We start from the raw sequence: 22,290 nt of genomic DNA, 5'->3' as shown, positions 1-22,290 counted from the left end.
AATATTTTTTAAATGTGTTTGGAAATCCATTCAAAACAAGTTAAACAGACATTTTTCACTTTTCGATACAAAAAAGTTAAAGCAATTAATGTGTTACTTTTTATTTATGTTTAACGTAACTTAAAAACAAACACACTTTAAGGAATTCAATTTTGACCTACTACAGTAGTATCTAATAAGTTATAATGTTAATAAATAATAATTTTAATAAGTTATATTTATAATAAGTTAGAAATTTAATAAGTTAGTATGTATTGCAAATATATGTGTGTTTAAAAATATTAATAATATATGCAATTAAAATGATACTTTTCAAACATATTGGAAACCAATCTTTTCATGTGACAGAAGAACCTAGCACCAAGAAATTGTAACCACCACAAATAAAGACCGGTAAATATCTAAAACATTTAAAACACACTGATATTAGTCCACGAGTATGTTTGGGCTTGCTTAATTTTAACTTAACTTCTACTTATAAGTAAAAGTTGGACCAAAAACTTATTAATAAATGCCCTTAAAAAAATAGCATAACTTTTATGAACAAATAAAAAGTAGCTTATAGAAAAGCTAGTACATGTAGCTTATATGGAACTTTCATGGAGCTTTGTTTAAAATATCCACTTTTCGAATCCTCACAGTACTTTTTAGGGTGTTGCTTCTTGCTATATTTTTTCCCCTTTGATTTTATTTTTCACTTTACACCGCAAGTGCTTAGTTGAATTCACTAGGAGAATCTGAAAATGGTCACTCACATCTTGCTCTCCATCACCATGAGTCAGGTAAGGTTTTTTATCCTAGTCTTTGCTCTTTTCCTATATCCTAGTCTCTGCTCTATCCCATTATAACATATTACATAAGGTAGGCATAGCTCTATCCATTATAACATAGTAAAACAAATGTACGAAAATAACATCCATAGGGTAACAATCACTCTAAATAAAAGCCCATATGTTCACATTCCTTAAAAATACTATCTAACAACAATATAGAATAACTTAAACATTTTATCATTTGTAAACAATATTTAAATTTCTTCAATTAATATTATACATATTATATGTAAACTAGGAAGTTCGAGACATTTTGTATCTCTATATATATGACATAAACATACTTGTTTATAAACTATAAATAACAATTTATTTAAGTTAAATTGTGAGACAGTTATAATTTTATGCATTAAAAAAATGTTTTTTTTTTGCATTAGTAGTTCCATTAAGGTGAAAAATCACATTGTGTCATGTTGTAATGGAGGTTGATAAATGGTTGGGGAAGTTGTGGAGTAATTTAATATTAATTAATTAATTACTTATTAAATTAATATGATAAATAAAAGTTACTAAATTGTCCCTTACTGATAAAAGAAAACAAAAAAATAATGTGATAAAAAGGGTAAAAAAGACATAACGAAATGTGTACATAAAAATATTGTATTGACTTTATTTATTGTTATAGATAAGTAACTAGGAATTCAATATTTCAAAATGAATGTTTAACTCTACATTAATAGAAAAAGAATGGTTTTTTATAGTCATTAAATTCATTTTAGTTATATTAATTATATATGAATAAATGGATTGTTTATTTAAATAAAAGAATGAAAGAAAAAGAAAAGTCCAACCCAAATAATAATAGAATTCCTTTTTTTCTTTAACCTTATTAACTAAAAAAGGTTAAAGAAGAAAAAAAGCATCCATTGTCTAATGGATAGGATAGAGATCTTTTAAACTTTCAACATAGGTTCAAATCCTATTGGACACATCCAATAACTTTGTAGTATGTGAATATCACCAATTTAATTGTTGAATTATGTGTTATTACACTCATGATCATGTATATCAAATTTTACATAATTTAAAATTTTCTAGATATATTATCTACTAATGAATATTTATGTATATTTTGAAAATCATATTATACATTAAAATAAAATAATGAAATAAACTACCAATTATTTTTGTAATTGTATAAAATTTTGTATAATTTATCTAATTAATAAGAAAATCAAATACAATGGTTAGGTTGTTTAAATTTGCATTTTACATAAAAACTAATTAAGGTATAATTTCACTAACATTAACATCTAGTATCAACAAACTTGACTTTATATATAAATAATATAGAGGGATGAGAAATTCACTTACTTCAACACTTAATCCATTTCCCAACCTTTCATTTTCTTTAAATTTAACTGTGTAATTATTTAATTTACTAATCACATGACATTTTTTATCCCTTCATCATCGTTTCTCTTTCGAATGGGCAAATATTTGTTATGTGAAGATATATTTTTATCAAAAGAACTTGATATCTTATTGTACACCACGTATTCACACATATCTTCACTTTGGTATAATATTATTCGCTTTGGATCTAAATTCTCGTGACTTATACCAATAGATTTTTTATGCACCTATATACTCATGTTTATTCTCTTTTCCTAATATGTGAAACTTTATTTGCATTTTGGATTGTTTTGTATTCAACTCTAATACCAATAATGGGTTGTGTTTTGTATTTGTTAGGTAAAGATATATCTTAATCAAAAGAGCTTGACATCTTGTTGTACATGAATATTCACATACGTTCTCAAATTAGTATGATATTTTTCACTTTCGATGTAAACTCGTAAATTTGTTTTTGGTTATCTCCCAAAATAATCTTATTCCAATAGAAACTTTGTGTGCTTGTAAACCATATTTCTCCTCCATTCGGATACTTTGCTTATATCTCAACAATACAACCCACACTATCTCACAATTACTGGAAGCATTTTGCGTTGTGCCTTCTTTCTTTCTACTGAGAGCACACGACTAGTCCAACCTTATATTATTTGTTGCTCACAGACTATCAAAATTTCGTCGAGAACAACATATCTATAGTTTATATAAACTATTAAATTTAATTGTTTCAATAAAGAAACAATTTAACGTGGAACATAAAGGGTGGACAGTTACCGGTGGGACACAATTAGTTTTGAGTATTGATATACTGGTTTATTGCTGATTTTCAGCGTCTTGTGGGGCTATGATAGGGGATATCCCCTCACTTAGCAATATAATTGATGAACAAAGGATTTAAACAATTTGCAACTAATTGATTGGGTTTGGGTGTGTCAATCTTAAAAAATGCATGTTACATATTGGTGGGTCAATTTGCACTTGCAACGTGGTGATTTATCTTTTTAATCCATTTTTTTTTTCTTACGTCGTTCTTTAGGAGGTACACGGTGTAATATATTCAGAGAATCATTTGGGTATTGATGGTGGTTGACACCTGACCAATACAATGGGAAGCCAGAGACTTGGTGATTGGTGTCGTGTTTAGATTATGAAAGGGAGACTATTCTTCTTACCTTATTATTTTCCAAATTGATCTAACAATATTTTTGGCCCATGAACAAAGCTCAATATTCTAAAATTAACAATCAAGAATTAATTTAGATTTATTGATTGTGATTTCCGATAACCAAATATTATTTTAATGCTGACAAAATAAATGTTAAAAATTATCAAAGGAAAAAGTTAATAAACCATATTGAATTACCGGTTTTAGAGACTGCACATTAAAAGCTACAATGATGTGAAGTCGATATCATACTCATGGAGGCTAACCCAGAGGTAAGAGCAAATGGTAAACGGGCTCGGAGATAAACGTACTGTCAAGTGTCAACTCGCATAAACTGTTATTATCTAATTAAATCCAACCACAGATCAACTTTTTCCAGTGCATGCAATGATGCAAATTTATTAAATTTGAAGCAGATGTCACAGAAAAACTGAAACAAGTGTTGAAAGCAGATGCCATACACACACACACACGTATACACACACCGACATAGAGGATGACCCACCTAAGGCCTAATTCAACTTCACAAAAATTATTTATAACAAACTCTGTAAGATGTACTTAAGCCATGGCTTTAGTCAATGTTGGACTAAATCACCAAAATGACGCATGCCAGGAGCTGCACTCTAGGATGCTTAATTCAATCTTTCTGGCCAGCCCATCTGAAGTAAGCCTTTCCAGCCTAGGGGTGACCACAAATTAAGGCGGCTTTCCAACAGGAGAAAATCATACAAGTGTGGTATTAGACTTTTAATCATCATCCATGGATAATATCCAAGTAATTTTGATCATATAGCCGAAGGTATTTTACTACAATATCTACAAATAAAAAATGAGTCAGGAAGACCAGGAAAAATTTAAAGCTTACCTCCCTACGTAAAAGGAACAGTTCAATCCAGTTTTGATAACAAAATTCCTTTGCATATTAATTTCTCAGAAAGTTGGATCATCAAGAACATTTGAGAAAAGTTTCTACAAGATGCCCTTGCAATCTTCTGAAGTTCCTTGGCACAACCTTCAACAAATAGATTATTTACAAGATCAGAGGGGGAAAAGGGCATTGGAATGGCAGCTAATAAATCACCATTAGATAGCCAGTGATGATAATTATAGATAACCAGAATCTGTCATATGCAAATCACAAGCAGGACAGCAACTGTCCAGAGAGAAGATCTGACGAAACATAAATGGTCACGTTACCATCCGTTACCAAATTTTCCCTGAGCCTTGGCGGGGAAATCTGCATGAACACCTGAATGAAGCCCAGTAAAACAACTTGAACAGCATCATGCGGAGGAACTGAACCTGCAAAACACAAGTACCAAAATAAACTGTAGGGGAGGGGGAAGGGGAGGGGGAGGGGGAGGGGATAATATGGAGAGTAGCCAGCCAGGTCATTTCAGTAAATGGAAGCTGATTTTATTAGAAATATTAAATGTATGTACAGAACCCTTTTCTCTGTTTTGTAAGAGCTACAACCAGGATACGGTGTTTGCTAACATATAATCACTAGGAATACTTACTTGTACCTAGAACAAAAATATCTTTACAATGGAAGTCACGAACTTCAACATGAGCAAAATCCAAAACAGTTGGATAGGTCATTAAAAACAACTTGGAGAAGGAAGTCTACCAAAGAATATATATATATATAACCTAATTGAGGACAGGATTAGCCATAAAACCATCCTATGTAACTAGTCTTTTCTTAAAGGTACTTTGTTTCCTTTGTCACTGGTATAATGAACATTACTATACAAAGAAAGCAGTTTTAAACCATCATATTCAAGTCTGAAAGGTCATCCATGGGAATTTCAAGTCCCATAAAGTCATTATCTTGCAATCCATCGTCATCAATATTCAACCATGAACCAAGATCCTGACCTTGGTCATCGAGATCATCGGGAACACCAAGCACATCCATTCCAGGAAGTTGGAGGTTGGACAAATCGATAGGTTCATGCTCATCAAATTCACTCATGCCACACTCATCTTTCTCCTTGGCAGTGCTGTTAGCAGACATTTCATTAGACTTTGAAACAGAAGACAAAGCTGTTTTAGGTTGCTCTGATAGCTTGCCAAGGAGACCATTTACAGAAACAGAATGCTTAGTTGCTTTCTGCTTAGGCTTTGTTTTGGGTTTCCTTTCTCCCTTAGCACTAGATAATGCTGGCCTACCAACTTTGGTAGTTCCGTTTCTGGGAAGCACTTCTCTGCTCTGCCCTTTTCCATCTCTATCTCTTTCACTCCTCTTCCCTTTAGTACTATTTGATAGAGAACTTCCAGTGCCTGATGGAGCACCTGAACTACCAATAGTACCAACAACATCATCAAGGGACAATTCCCTTTTCTTCACCCTGTTTGACCATAGATCTTCCTTCCCACTAGTTTGTTCAGATGAACCATTTATAGCAGCAGGAATATCTGATGAATAGAGATCATGATTATTTATATTCTGACTAAATTGTGAAGGGTTCTGCTGTGAACCCATGGAACCTGCAGATAGAAAAACATGAGTTAAATATAATACTCAGGAACAAAAGAGGGGAGAACAGAACTTGATATAACAGTTAAGATAAGGAATAGACTCTAATCATCTGTCCCCTTCCTATGCCCCAACCTGTACCCAATACAATATTGGCAACTAAAACAAAAATTACACCTCTCTTATTTGGCAGTTACCTCTCTCTTAGCTGGTAGAACTTTTTTGTTTTAGTTGGCAGTAATTTATTGTGGAGACAGGATTGGGGAAGAAAAGGTTCAAGTTCACAAAGAAGATGGCATATAAAGTTAAAGCCATCAGAGAAATTAGGCTAAAATGCTCATACAGAACACGGCAAAGATAGAAAAAATTATATTAGAATATTTACTCAAAAAATAATTGAGGATTATACCAGTTCTTGCTTCCAGAGAAAAGGAAGAAGTATAAGGTTTTGTGGACTCAGCCTCCATGCCATCTAAATGCTGAACAATACTTAGCTGGGCAGAAGCAGCAAGGAGCATATCCTTATACAAAGGCTCATTGAAGCAGCTCTTGCCTGTATCTTCAAATTGATGGCATCGATCCAATGTTCGTTTAACAAGTCCCAATGCAGCTTGCTTGGCAATTTTGTTGCTTGAATTTTTCCCACCGGATGAGCCGGGACCCCAACAAGCCTGCCAACCAATTATTGTCAATTCACTCAGCCACACACCATATTTATAAAGTAGGGAACACTTTCTAATATGATAGTATCTATTAACCAATGGAGCATTCAAATTCTCTTCCTAGAAAATTTAAATTACTTCATAGTTCATACAACATAATAAGGCAGAGCATGGAGTTTGGTCTATCAGATAAAAAGTAAATACTAAAATAAGAATAGGTCAAAAAATGTCACAAGTCTGAATTAATAGGGCAGAGTAAGACAAGGTTGAGAGTTTCCATTTCCGGTTGCATGGTAAGTTTTCATGCTGTTGTTACCTCACCACCCAATCCAAGTCTTATTAGGACATTCAGATCACAAACAATTATGTGTATGATACATTCTAGCAACTGCATTTAAGGCTACACAGTCACAAACTACTATACAACAGAACATAGCCCCATACACTTCTTAATGAGTGTCCCTTCTACTTCCTCCATTCTTATACCTGGATAATCAGATATATAGACCATGTTCCAACTCTATAAATACTATCCATTAGTCTTGTTTTAAGATTCTCAACCTTTTCAACTATTCTAATACAACTCTTGCACTTGAAGAAAGTTGCCTAGAATGCAAAAAAAATATTCAAAAACTGTAAACCTGATTATACACAAAAAGTAATATTGAAGAATAAGCCAATAAGGTTACCATGTATTTCTCATAAGCCATCACGACAAGTTTGTCAAGAGCACGTTGTTCAAAGTCCCTGTTAATGGAGAGATTGTATTTTCATTCATAACAATCAGCACAAAAGTTTAAATTAAGTACATAATCAGGGAATAAATGGTAGAGAACTTACTTTTCTTTATGTTCTTTTGTCACTGAAGCAGATTTCAATAATCCATCTAGCAAGCATTTCCTCTTGGACATCTACAATATATATGAAAATAAAATCAAAAGGTGAATTATGTAAGATCAAAAACGATTTTGTTAGGTTCTATGTTTTATCTATAAAAATCAGATGTCCAGTTTTCAACCTGATCTGTATATTTACATAAAAGTTGGAAAACAAAAATATCTATTTCCTGAAAAGTTGTATAACAGATGAAAATACATTGGGGAAAAATATCATTTAGATGATTAGCAGTTAGAATATTATAGCTTGGCTTCAGCATTAGTTGGTACCTGTCCTTGGTAATGCTCCTCTAACCTAGTGATATCCTGACAAATTCCTTCATCATCTGTTTGCAAGATTTCAGGCTTGAAAAACAAAAGAGAAAACAATAAGTATCATACAAAACCTACAGCAGGTTTAACAACAGACAGAACATCTTGAAATAAATTCATTATGTCTTCTGATGAGTAGACGGCTAGAGAAACTACAGAATAAACTAGAACAAAATAACTTGATCAAATCTGATATCGTTCCCAATATTGAGATTTCAAGAAAACCAGCAAAAAAAACATCTAAGGAAAGTAAGCTAACCACTGATTCTGGGAAAATTCCAATACTTTGAAGCTCCAAGATAAGCTTTTCATTCATACCCAAGGTGGCATATTGCAACTCTGAACAGATCAAGGTAGGCATGTTCTGGCTTGAATTAAACCCAGTTGATGAGATATCAACTACATCACTTTCAGTCTCATCATGTCCCGACTTCCTAGTTATCCTATAACCGTTGTAAGTAGAATGACAAGCAAGATGAGAATTAAATCGAGAGTGGTGATCCAGACTGCACAAATCCAACTCTCCATCTGCCTCAGATTCAGTATCACATGAATCAAACTTGATATCTTCACTGCTACACTCCTCTGAAATTAAAGCAGATATTAGCCTTTGACAGAGGGGAATTCCATTAGAATCTCCTTTAGGATCACCAGGTTCAAAATCTCTTTCACAGACAGTTAACCCAACATTAGCAACAGCTTCACAGTCATCTCTATGTGTAGGAACTGGAGTTGAAGTCAATCCACTTGATTCCACATCTATCTGAAAGATGAATGTATTATTAAAGAAATCTAAATATTTGTTCCCATGATAGGCATCTCTAAGAAATTAAGATCAATTAAATCATGCTTTAATCACCAATATTAATAAAACTATAATGTATTGCACTGTGTGTGTGTGCATGCATGCATATAAGGAATAAATATAACAGATAACATAATGGCCATAGTTACATACAGAATTAGGACAGAAACATTTATAGCAAAAACAATGAATTCTAATGCCAGAATAACCAAAAGGATGCATAAGGGCTGTAATATTATGCACACCAACACAAATCTGAAGCATTGCTAAACTGCCTTTTCTTACATATAAAAGCACCATAATTGAAGTATGACATGAGTCATGCTGATCACTGATCTAAGACAAACTCTTCGAAATACAAAAATAAATATCACTCATAATTACCAATAGGGAAAAGATTAGTACCTTTTGTTTCCAGTAAGCCATATCCTCCTCACTTATCAAACAAAAGAAACGCTCCACCTGCCTCCAGAATTGGCTGGAAAATGCACGAGCTGCAGTAATAAGAAAATACAGAACTACACCATTAGATAAAGAGTATTTAGTCTACACAGTTAGATAGAATTTAGTAGGATTAAATATGTTTTTAATCCCTGAACTTTTGTCAATTTTTGTTTTTAGTCCCTGAAAAAATTTTATTTGGTTTTAGTTCCTGAAACTCTTTACATGAACAAAAAAATTTGATGCTAGGAACCAAAATGTTAATGGGAGAAAAAGTTCAAAGATTAAAGTTTGGTGGCTTAAATTAGTAAAAAATTTGTTTAGAGACTAAAAACAAAAATTGAAAAAAGTCCATGGACTAAAAACATATTTAATCAAATTGAGTAAGATTCAAACCAGAGTTGATAACACCCTTTACAGCAGCCAATAATTCTTCATGTCCATCTTCTGACCCAACTAAAAAAATGAACCCAAACGTGATTAATGATATACTTGTATTACATATAAGAGTTGAGTTCATTATTCTTTTCTAGAAGCTGAAACTAGTACCAAGAAAATCTGCTGATGCACTAATTGCTGTATGTTTTTGACGTGCATATGCCTTACGATCGGAAAGTTTCCTGGTTGGTGGACGACCTGCCCTGCTGCATAGAACTCAGAAGCATAAGCTTCAATCTGTGTGCCAAACAAATTGTCAACCTAAGCAATACATTTTTAGATAGAAGTATTTTAACCTTTCACTCTTCTCAAGTCCTAGTCTTGAACTTCTAAGTTGCTTTACAGTCCCTATATTTCCAAGCTTCTCAGATGCCATTGGCATCAGCGACCTTGAAGTGGGAAAATTGCGTCCTGTCCTACCTTGCCTCCGAACACCATCTCCATATTCTTCCCCGGAGACAAGCTTATTTTTTCTAGTTGGAAGGACCAAGCTAGAAACCTTCTGAACATTTTGTCCAGCTTTCTGATCTATCTCCTCTGCTTTCCTTCTCTTCTCTTTTGGTTTAATCTCAGCCACCCCTGACTCTTCACTTTCCGATAAGGCAGCTGAAGTTGAAGAATCACCTTTCAATTTAATTTGCTGAGGAGAATTGCCAGCCAAACGTCTGACAAATCCTGATCCAAGATCATTACCAGTCACATCAGATGCAGAATCCAAAGCAGGGGAATCATCATTACTTGATGCAATGGGCACAAAATTTGTTCTTCTGGCAGTGCGGGAGCTCTTTTGGGGCCTTTGCCAATGGCCAACAGATGGGGAAGATGATCCTGTTGATGTCATACGCTTACGGTTGTTAGTACCGACATTGGCAGGGGGCTTGGATGTACAATGTGATGGCTCCCAATCATTGGGAACAGCTGCTCTATGGACACTTGGTGACAACTTTGGGGCAACTCCTGAGCCTGATCGTGGCGCCCGAATAGGTGTATTCAATTTTGCACTTGAATTAGGGCTTGCTGAATTAAATTCATCGCGAACAGTTGCCCTGGGTATAAAACAATTGTAAAGATAAAATCAATTATCAGTCATAGAATACATCTTTTATTTAAACAATAAATTTATTAAGCCAATTAGAAAATTGCAAAGGGAAAGCAGGATAAGAAATCATTCTTAAGAAGAGAAGAAACAGTAAACAACAAATGATAAATATCAACATAATACCCCATCCTTCATATTTGTAAGGGTCTAGGGAATACCCATTTACAAAGGCCATGTGATTTACATCATATGCAAGCCAAATACCTAATATATTATCCTAAAATCAGATGCTTATCCCAAAACATCTAATCAATTATCAATTGTAGGATACATATCATGACAGAGAAAAGGGCTATGAATACAAATCATAATACATTAGGATTCATAACTGAAATGGAGCAAATGAACAAAACAAAGAAATCAAGGAGAAAGCAACATAAAGAAAAAATTGTTTTCAACTATATAAGTAATTTTCTTTTTTTTGAAAGAAATAAATCATAACAAGAAATGAGCTCCACAGTTTGCTTACTTGTTAACAGCTCTGTAATTCACCCTTTCCTTGTCTGAATTAACAGGACGATCTCGTCTATCATTGACAGCAGAATTATTTTCTGGGTCACTTCTTGGGGTAGAGACGCGTATGCCCAACCCTGTTTGTTGAGTGACACCATCTGATTTTCCAGCTCCAACAGTTCCATTAGAAACCCCCAACCTAAACAAAGGACACTCGAAAGTATTATATGATAGCCTATAATATATTGAAGAAAGATAAATCAGCAGGAATTAAACACACAAAAAAACATCTTGTTACATGATATCTTCCATTGAAGATCCTTGAAATTGGAGAGAATTAAGCACAATTCTTAACTATATTTTCTTATCACTTCAGCTACAAATGGGTTTGAAGCCTTTCACCATTTAACACAATATGTTGAGAAGCCCCAATCGCTATCTCATTTAACACAATATGCAAAGAGAACCTAAAAGCCTCTCAGTTATTTTCTTTCATTTCCATCTTTTTGTTATAATAGGAGGAAGAGATTCAATAAATTACCATTGGTATTTGGTAGAACTAAGTAGTATAAATCATATAAACTAAATATAAAAAAAATCAAAATAGCAGCTATCCCACTATCTACAATCCCACTATAACATTTTGGGACAGGCCACTATGCACCTCTATGGCACTATCTGGGATTTAAAACACTGGGTAGAACAAGGGAGTTATATCTATCCTAACAAATAATGTGTGATTCCTATTACATCAGTACTTATTATCTAGCATTAGATGTGTATACCACTGGTAAAAAATTGCTAATATATAATAATGATACTAGAGAAACAAATCATTTAAAATTAAAATTTGCAAAATACAATGTTTACAATGAATGAGTAAAGGAATTGTTGAGCATCGTTATATCGAGTCTAAAATCTTAAAGGCTAAACCTTTTATCAATAATTGTTGATATAAACTGCTCTATTAAGTAATCTACATATTGGCATTGGAGAAATAAGACATAAAGAACAAAGATATAATCAGTAATTACATCAGACTAGTATAAACACTATACGGCAATAATACTTGAACCTGCTCTGCAATGAAATTTAAGCATGAAAACTTCAATCCTAATAACTAACGCTAAAGCTTTCCCCCTCGACTTAAGTTCCATAGCAAATTAAAGTCTTTATTAGAATGAATCAAGGGTATCACACAGACAGCCAAAGACTAAGCCCTCCAAGCCATAGAAATCACCAAAATGGGTTCCATCTGTCCCAACAAAATATTTTCCATAGCATGACCAATAATGAATATTGCCAGCATGCTTAAGGGATTCAGCTATTTGCCAACTGTGGGTGGCAGGCTTTTTGTTGGCAGATAAATAAATAAATTTATGGTTAAATTAATAATTTGGTCTACATCTGACACTTTTTTTATTTAGTCCTATTTGAAAAACCCACATCTTGGTCCCTAAATGGGAAGGCATTTACACATTGGTCCCCCACCAATAACAGTGTTAGATTTTGGTCCCTATTCTTGACAAAGGTTTTGTTTAGTCCCTACATGAAAAAAGTTTATACTTCGTTTTGGTCCCTATACTGGGGAAAAAAAACTCTAGACACCATTTTAATTTTGGCAAACAAGTATAGATCAGTAAGCATCTAATTTTGTAGGAACCAAATTAGGGACTAAAATGAAAAATGTGTCAATATAGAGAGCATGTTTTCAATTTAACCAAAATCTATTTATTTATTGCTACAAAATTTAAAATCTTGACATGGATAATGGGGAGAAGATTTATTGATACATAAATACATAACCAGAAAAAGGTAATAAGTAGACATTCCCCATACATGAGTCTTGCTACTTTCCTAAATCTTCAAAAACTTTTAATCTTTTTTTGTTTTTCAATTTCATTTTCAGATATAAAAAACATAAATTAATTTATTTATCGTTTTACTAGCTAATAGTTAAATCCATATTACTCAATGAATGATTTACAGCATGTATACCTACATATATACAAGTAGATGCTATGATAAATTAATCTTATCTAAAAGATAAAGTAATCTTATCTTGATTGTACATATTGGATTGAGTAAATTATCCTATCAAAGGCTAATAATAAGGAAACTGAATATCTGATTACAAGCAACACTAATAAATTATTGGGAAGCAAGAGAGCCTATATAAGCTATTTATGTCCAAAACAGTATAAATACATACAAATATATTCTTACCTGAAAGAATGAGAATCATTACTCAATTTTGATCGACCATCAGTGGCTACTCTATGTTGCATTCTGTGTTTACTTTCCTGGAAAAGGTTAACAGGTTTTGTCAATGCTGTATTTTGAGACCCGTCTGGTTTGATGCCTGAACGCTTCTTCTTCATTTTTGACTTTTCCCACCCATCACCTCCGATTGGTAAAGGTCGTTCCTCACCCTGAATCACAGCACTATTGGCAATCCGTAAAATTTCTTTATCTCTATCTATAGTCCCAGATGGCCTGACAAGAGAATTATTCTGCACATCCATCTAGAATTTATCAAACCCAAGTCAGTTTTGCTCAACAGACTTTAAAGCAAACCAAGGTAATCTGAAATCAGAATCTCCCATATGAAGAGAAGTAAAAACAGTTGTTGAGTCACAGCCACAAGACATACTCATATGCCTCATTAGACCAGAAAAATTGCAAAATAAAACAGAATACTTTATAATTTGACAATTACAAAGAAGCAATGAGAAATGCATAAAAAACCTAAAGTTCATGAAATAAAAGCGAATATATACAAGTATTTATATATATATATATATATATATATATATATATATATATATGGCTGGAGATCTAGTTACTCCAAAAGTAACTCTAGGTAAAATTACTCTGTTCAATAACTCTTTGTATGTATTAAATATTTATAATCTAACCATTAAATTAAAAGTTCTGATTAGATAGATCAAGTCTATAAATTTTTATAAAATTTTAAAAGGTCTTTAATACTACATAAAATAAATTCAATTTAACATTTAATACACTTTTTTAAAATATAAGAAAATGACAATTATAAGTCTGATTTATCTAAAACTTGGTGTACATAATTGTTCAAATATTATCAAGATATTTATCGGTTGGATTTATAAAATTTAATATATGCAAAGAGTTATTGAACAAAGTAACATTAAGACTTTCTCCTGGGAACTGAGGGACTGAGGGATATATAAAATAGATTTCTAGCACAAGATGGTATATCTAAGAATCGAGAGAAAATATTCTAGTAGGCAACTTTTGTAAAAGAAAATTTGAAATAGGACTCCATGTTCCAAACAAACACTTTGAATATTACAACTAAGGGATTTATATATAGTTACACAATTTAAAACCATGAAGTATTTATATGAGAATGGCACAAAACTGAATAAGTTACATTAGGAGGCATAAAATGGAATATTGCATTGATACTGGCAAACAAGCACGAAGAAAACAAGGACACATACCCTTACATCGACCAAAGAAGTTCTAGTTCGCTTGTTTGGAACATTTTTTGTTCTTTCTTCCAACTTCGGCTGGTCATGTTCAAAACCACCAGTGACTGCATGACCTTGAACTCCAACCTTACCTATGCTTGTTCCCAACACAGATCGATCACTTAACGTGAAACTAGAACGTTCATTAGAAAAGGTTTCAGCTCGAGACCTCTTCTTTGAAGTTATATTTTGGAAATCTTTGTTGAATCTAGACAAGGCTTCACTGAACATTTTAGCTCGATCCCTGTGTAAGAATACAACATTATTAAACAGCTCTAACTTCAATGCCGGTAGTAAGACATACAAAGAACTACCTTGCCCGCCTGAAATTTACGTGTAAACTATCCCTAAGTCGTTTGATATCTTCTGGTACTGGGGATGGCAGCTGCTTGCCTTTGGCAGAACTAGATGGAGATTCATCAGATGAAATTCCAAAAGCAGCACTGACAAGTCGTTTATAATCTGTTTGACGATTAGACTTGTGCTCTGGAGCCACCAACTTTAGATTAAAACGCACACAATTGAAGAAGCTCACCACATCCCCTTGTGTTGCTGAAGAACTACTTCTTGACATGCTAGGAAGAGAAGACAGAATTGGATTTTCCATGCTTTCGCGAAAGCTACTTGATCTATCTAATGAAGTAGCTATGTGGGATCCACGTTGCCCAATGTACAATGGTCTATCTGGGCTGCTAGAAGATATATCAAACTTGGTGGATGTTGCCATTGCACTAATTCCCACACATCTCTTGAGCCAAATACACAGAACACAGCTTCGTGCATGACAGAGATGTAGCACTATACTGACAATAGCACATAAAGGGCAAATCTATATTACAAGGGAAACAATTGGACAACGTACCTGAAGGGATCAAAATAAAAACAGAGAAAAATCAAACTTCATAGCCTGTGACGTAGAAATATTCATGTGCACACTAAAAGACTTGGGATAGCAAGTCAGGATTCATGCTCAAAAGCACCTAAATTTGTATGGTGAACACAATTTTTTTTCAAATTCATTAAATGCTAAGGGATTTGCAGCTCGTTACATATTTTCAAATTCATTAAATGCTAAGGGATTTGTAACACATCACATAGAGTTTGCCGGAATGACTCAATTCTATATCATTATTCTAGTCCCAACTCATCCCACATTGAAGTGAAAAGTAATAATATACTCAGCATGTAAACTAATTATTTACATTTACATATATGACAAAAACGTGTACAGAAATCTCCAAATGCAGAGGAAATAAAACACTATTAGAACCAACATTCTTATAAAACTACTTAAAATATACACTCACAAAAAAACACCAAAGAAGAAGGTTTCATGATCAAGAATTTTCCTTAGCACCATTTTACATAAAATGTCATGAAACAATTGGATATAATTACATTATTTATTCCCCTCCATTCTTCTCTATAAACTATAAAGGACCCTGTCCTCATTCTTATAACACAGATCTTATCAGCTCTCTGTACAGTGTACCAACTTAATTTCAAACTTAATCTCCAGGACAAAATCTAGTTTAAAGAAAATATACCTTTAAGACTGATCATACAAAATCTTCATAGCACATTACCCCTCTTCTAAATTACTAGAACTGTCTTAGTTACATTTTAATGAAGAAACAATGAAGAAACATTGGGGTAAAATTTTCTTTTTCTAGGGAATCGTCAGATGTAATATATTTATCTTTAGTCTTGACAACAATAACTACCATTAGACAGCCTTTTGATATAATGTAGATATTTTTGAAATGGCAGATTATTGAATGAAGAAAACTCGATGTTATGACCTCCATAGGAAAATACGGAATTGACCTAGTGTAAGAAACATTCCAGTTCTACCAGAGTCAACAATGTGCTTTACTGACAAGTTCATCAACTTCAAAGCAAGTCACGTTGATTGTAACCATGGATCAAAATTCATATACAAAACACAAACAAACTTGTCTTATGCAAATCAGATTTATTTTACTTTACCCAGCCTAATTATTACAAAGGGAAATGCAATTTAATAGACATAAATACTCAAGTTTGCAACAAGATGAAATCTACAGGATTACTAGTTTAGACAAATGCTATGGCAATTTTGTCAACTACTGTACACAAACCAATTAAAGTAACTTACTGTCTCTCTCAACATCAAAGACCAATTGCTACTTGCTATAACTTACATTCTCAACTTCAAACACCAATTACTACTAGTGACTTCACACCAATCTGGACTTATGAACTAGACTCCATTATCCATTTACCATATTCTCAACATAAACAGGTAGTCAACATACAGATAAGAGAACTACTGTTGCCTTCAACTAGAAATAATCAACAACTTCTAACTGTCAGTTTAAAAGTAACCCGATCAAGACAATTGCGTTTCACTCCCAGAACTAGTGACAACAGATGCACACCATTGTTTATGAATACCCCTTCCTACACTAACTCCGATCTACTCCTACCCCTACGTTAACCCTCAATTCCATGCATTATCTGTCAATATACAGGCAATGGCCACGCAGTATAAAAAATAAATAAATAAAAAATTCTATGCCCTCTGAACTCCAAGCATACATTTTGTCCTTCTAAATTTTAGTACACAAAACATTCTACTAAAAAGCCAAACATAAAACAAAATTAGAAAGATGTATCTATCAACAACATAACTTCTGTTTCACAAGTTCTGGCAACTCCGTGCATGCAAATACTGTTTGTCCTCCACTTCCTCAATCTCAGTTCGTTCACAAGCTCAACAAAAAACAGAAATTAGAAACAAAGCGCATACATGGAGCAGTAAGCACGTGAAGAAACCCTAACGGTTGAAACAATGCAAAAAAAGAAAAATCAAAATCACGAACCATCCTGCTAACGCGGAAAAGCACTACGAAGTCCAAAATCAAAACCCTAAAAGTTGAATAAAAAGCGAAGGAAACAACAGCAGAGTCGAAAAATCTCGATACAGCGAAATATACATCGAATCTTACAATGGCGCTTGTTATTGGTTTCGTGAATAGCTGAGAGAATTGGGGGAAGAATCGAAAGGCGTGTTAGAATTTGGTATTGCTGTGAGCTCCAAATCGAAGTTCGTACGAAGCCATGGAGGAGGAGGAGGCACCGGTGTTTTGATCGGCAATGAATTGGACTAAGGTCATTTTACACTGTTGCCCATGTTTTTTGTATTTTTCCCGTTGTTTGACAGGGGTGTTTTCGTCACTACACTGTTATATACGGTATGACTCACATTGAATTACATGTGATTGTGTTATCATCAATAATGTACTATAAATACAACCTGTATAAAAATTATAGTAATAACAATAAGAATATTCTTACGGTTAAATATGGTTTTAATCATTAGAAAAATGTTTTAATCTTCTTAGATTTGGGTAAGTTTGCTTCTGGTCCACTAAAATTCAAATTAATAAATTTCAAAAGATTATTTTAGTTTCTTTTTATTTTAAAAATATTATTTTAGTTTTTTTATGACCATCAACATCACTAACATGTGTAAATAGAGTTGGTGTAAATTTAATTTAATATTTTTCATAATAAAAATATTAATAGTTAGTAGATTTTATGTTGCATATTCATTAATGATGTTTGAGTTGTAAAATGTTTTTTGATTTATATATGGTCAATCGTATAAGATTTCTCAATAAATATTTATAAGAGAAAAAAATAAATTAGTTTCTCTAAATTATTTAAAAATAAGTTTTCAAATACACTAATATAAATACTTCTATAAATTACCTTATACATAAACTAATTTTACCTTATGAAAAAATAATTTTAATTTTTTCTTCTTAATTTATTCTTCTATAGGTATTTTTAGAGAAATTTATTAAATAATTTTAAAAATATTTATTTAAATTTGAGAAATAAAAAAATATTTATATTTAAGAAAATAAAAATATATTTTGGTCTTATTCTTATGATTCACTTCATAATATATTCCATTCAAAAAAATAATATATATTGTATAATAAAGAGGCAAGAAGTGCCATTTTATTTTAAAATAAATTAATAAAAATAATAGAAATTAAAAAGTAATGGATAGTTAACTAAACAATATGAGCAATTCGGATAATGTAATTTTGTTTTTTAATCCGTAAGAAAGAGTATAATAGTGACATTAAGGCTCGAATCTAGCACTTTGTGTGTAAGATAATGTGATTTATGGACAAGTAGAATAAGAAAGAACAAAACCTAAATAAAAAATATGATAGTGTGACAGAAATAATGGTATATGAAAATAGTGTTATTTTATGAATGTTTTGAGGCCAAGGAGAGTGGGCAAAAAACTTACATTTACTTCTCCAAAAATGTTAGCCATTAGCCAACATGTTTGGAATCATATTCTAAATAGAAGTGGTTTCTAGTGTATTGAGGACCTTGGCAAATACCTAGGGGTACCAATTTTGCACAATAAAATTAAACAAACTTTTAGCTTTCTTTTTGTACAAGGTTAATAGAAGACAAAGTTGGTGGCATATCAATATGCTAAGACTGGTAGAGTTATGCTCACTAAATCAGTCTTACAAGCCTTGGCGACTTATGTTATGCAGTCAACCTTTATATTATGTTATAGACAAGAAATGTCAAAGTTTTTGTGTAAGGTGAAGGTGATGATTCAAGAAAAATTCATATTGTAGCTTGGGATGAGTTGTGTAAGCTTAAAAAGGCTAGTAGTTTGGTCTTGAGATCAACTACAACAACCAATAGAGTTTTCTTCCTCAAAGTTGGTTGGAAACTTATCACTAAAAGGCCCACTCTTTGGGCCTCTATTCTTTGATCAAAATATAAGAGTGGCTGATCTAGTTCCCAAGGTGGATAAACAAGCATCCAACTTTTGGCAAGGAGTCACCAACATTTGGGATAATCTTACTAAGGGTTTGGTTTGGCACTTTAGTAATGGGCGATCTACTAAGTCTTGGGTGGATGATTAGGTGCTCTCTTAATAGAGCCCTTTTCTTAAAGCTTTGATTCCTTCCAATGAATGTGACATGCAAATTAAGGCTATTGATTTTGTTGATTCAAATAAGGGATGGGACATAGCGAAGTTGCAAGTTGTTTACCCCTTGTGATTTAAAGATATATTTTTGCTTTAGAGCCTATTGTTTTTATTAATGATGATGGTGTGCTTTCTTGGAAATTTAATGTTGGTGGTGAATTCTCTTTGGCTACTACTTACATGTCTATTATCGATGTGAGTGATAATGATGATCCCTTATTTAATCTTATTTAGAAGTGGCGTAGAAAGGATCAAGATCAACTTTAGGAAATCTGCTCACAATGCTTTGCTTGTCAACAAGGCTATACTATGAAGACATATGGTTGACTTAGAGGAGTGTTTTTTATGCAATCCGCATTCAAAATCTATCTTATATTGTTTGCGTGATTGTTCCTTAACTTGTCAAATTTGGATTTCTTTAGAATCCCTAAATTTGTCAATAGTTTTCTTCAATTTGGATATGTATGACTAGTTACTTCTTAATTTGAAGAATTCAATAGTTCACATTATAGGCAATTAGTTAGTTTATTGTTTTTGGAGTTTCTTGCAATAATATATGGAAGAGCAAAAATTATTTTTTCATTTTTCCAATTTGGTGAATATTGATTCCTCGTTGCAAATAATTAAGAAAGGTGTTCTAGATATCTAAGTGGTTTTCCAAGAAAATCTAACTTTACCTCATCAAATCTTTATTGATGATAGGAATTTATTAATTAGTTGTGTTGCCCCACATGAAAGATATTTCAAACGGGATTGTGCTGCTTTTGTGATTCCTCTTAGATAGAAAATAAAGAGAGATAACAAAAGATAATTTCTCATTGATCAATCTGCGTTTAAATATGTGGCATCTTGATAACAAATTACAAGTATATCAAAAAGATAATTATCTTTTCGTTACAAATAGATTAAGAATTATCTACAAAATTCAAACTTGTCCTATAACAAAAACTAACATATTAAGTTTGTTATAATGAGGAAAATAGGATAAGATATCCAAATCTACCATAACATTTTATCTTTAAGACCTCTCCTCAAATAAGTGGGCGATTCAATCACACCAAGTTTGTCTCGCAGCAAATTGGTCAAGTAATCAGTTGTTTGATCAAAACTCAAGACATAGGCTATGCTAATTTGGTTTAGTTGAACCTGATCTCTAATAAAATGAACATCAACCTCTATGTATTTTTTCCCAATACGCATCACAAGATTGGAGGCTAGTGCCTTTGCACTCAATTTATCACACTAGAAGAATGACTTCCTTGGCATGGGTAATTTTAGCTCTTACAATAATGACTTAATCCATTTAACCTCAATTGCAAAGGCAAGTATTCAAAAGCCTCATTTCATGGGTTCAAAAAATATTTCAAAGTAACAAATTGCTCACTTTGAGTCCATTACTCACTATAGTCATACCAATTAGTCCATTATTCACTATAGTCGTACCAATAGTTTAGGGAAATATCTTAGGTTTCCCTTATTATCTGGCATAGTCAAGAACAATGATTTTGCTTTCATTTTGGATAGTATAAATGGGAGGCTTTAGGGATGGAAAACAAAAATTTTGAACCAAGCAAGAAGAGTCACTTTAGCTAATTTTGTGTTGTCAGTTATCCTAACATTCATTATGCAAAATCTTTGGCTTCCAGACAAAATACATGAAAGCATCAATAAAAGTGTTCGTGGTTTTATTTGGGGGGAATACCTCAACATAGTGGGTTAATTGGCATGAGACTACTAAATAAAAGGCACTAGGAAGCCTAACAATCTAAAGGGCAAGGGAAGCCAACATAGCTTTTATGGGTAAGCATTCATGGTTTATCATTCATGAACTGCAGAAGTTATGGGTTTAACTCTTAAAGGAAAATATCTAGGGGTATATGAATATCATGCATGCTACTATTCAAAAAGGTTTCTCATATACTTAGAGATCAATCATCACAACATTTAATCATATTAAGGAGGCCTTCATGTTCCACGTTAGCAAGGGAGACATTTCTCTTATGTTTGATAAATGGCTATGAAACGGGCCTCTTGGTGATTCTATAGAATGTATTCTTATCAGTGATTCACATTTATGCATCAACAATATCATCATGGATGGGCAATGGCATTAGGAGCTTCTTTGCACGAATATTCCAATTAAGGTTAAATCCAAATTATTGAATATTAAGTTAGATGAGAATACAGAGGACAAGGTCATATAGGGTCCTTCCCTAACTAAAGCTTTTTTTGTTTGCTCAACCTATCGATGGTTTGTTAGAGAACCTACCAATGATACTACCATTCATCTGAGCTGGACTTCGATCTAGAAACTAAATTTAATTAAAATAATTAAACATTTTTTTGGCTCATTTTTCAAAAGGGTTTGCCTATAAATTCCTTTCACTTTAAGCAACATGTTTCTGTTAACCCTTTTTGTTTCAAGTATAGCTCAATGGAGGAGACTATAATTCACATTCTAAGAGATTGTATGTGTGCTTAACAAGTATGAAGGTCTCTTGGTATGGACACTATCCAAGAATTCTACAATACGGATGAGTTTTCATGGACTATCATGGATATCAAGGGCCACAACGATACTCATTTTCCTTGAGCCTATTGGATTTTATGGATATCCAAGAACCATGAGATCTTTCAACATAAACATTAGTCATGTTGGAAACTAATCATCATATGGTGTCTTAGTCACCGCCTACTAGGAACACAATAAATGTTAATACAAATGGAAGCCCAATTGGTAACCCAGGATATTCAAGGTTTGGAGTCTTATACATTATTGTGGTGTATGGTTATGAGGATTCTCCAGTAGTTGCAAG

The 22,290-nt window shown here is 32.8% G+C and overlaps 1 protein-coding gene across 7 annotated transcripts; it reads right to left on the bottom strand.

Moving 5' to 3' along the window:
* Nucleotides 1–3,721: 3,721 nt before the first annotated feature.
* Nucleotides 3,722–17,622, bottom strand: LOC109803210 (serine/arginine repetitive matrix protein). Of its 7 annotated transcripts, none has more exons than XR_014427786.1 (16): nt 17,448–17,621; nt 14,772–15,319; nt 14,428–14,701; nt 13,169–13,467; nt 10,959–11,141; nt 9,687–10,436; nt 9,502–9,596; nt 9,349–9,408; nt 8,917–9,005; nt 7,966–8,469; nt 7,665–7,739; nt 7,339–7,409; nt 7,188–7,245; nt 6,246–6,507; nt 4,220–5,847; nt 3,722–4,059 (listed from the first exon to the last, which is right to left on the bottom strand). XR_014427786.1 is itself a non-coding variant. In XM_020364681.3 (15 exons), exons 2-15 carry the CDS (start codon nt 15,182–15,184, stop codon nt 5,123–5,125), a joined length of 3,846 nt encoding a protein of 1,281 aa, XP_020220270.2. In that variant the 5' UTR covers nt 15,185–15,319; nt 17,448–17,622; the 3' UTR covers nt 3,722–5,122. The 7 variants fall into 7 exon arrangements, 4 of the variants coding, with proteins under 4 accessions (XP_020220270.2, XP_020220268.2, XP_020220267.2 ...); XR_014427785.1 differs by having other exon boundaries at nt 3,722–4,366; nt 4,552–5,847; XR_014427787.1 differs by having other exon boundaries at nt 3,722–4,366; nt 4,562–5,847.
* Nucleotides 17,623–22,290: the final 4,668 nt, after the last annotated feature.

The sequence above is a fragment of the Cajanus cajan genome, chromosome 1 (genome assembly GCF_000230855.2).
Source record: "Cajanus cajan strain Asha chromosome 1, NIPB_CcT2T_4, whole genome shotgun sequence".
Lineage (NCBI taxonomy): Eukaryota > Viridiplantae > Streptophyta > Magnoliopsida > Fabales > Fabaceae > Cajanus > Cajanus cajan.
Note: the sequence above shows the minus strand (reverse complement) of the source record. Positions and strands in the feature narration are given on the sequence as shown.

Excerpts from the sequence above, each read along its gene's own strand:
- LOC109803210 (XM_020364679.3), bottom strand. The coding sequence starts at position 15,184 with ATGGCAACATCCACCAAGTTTGATATATCTTCTAGCAGCCCAGATAGA. Across the intron at positions 10,437-10,958 it reads AATTACAGAGCTGTTAACAA|GGCAACTGTTCGCGATGAAT; the intron begins GTAAGCAAACTG and ends TTTTATACCCAG. Across the intron at positions 9,597-9,686 it reads GGACTTGAGAAGAGTGAAAG|CAGGGCAGGTCGTCCACCAA; the intron begins GTTAAAATACTT and ends AGTTCTATGCAG.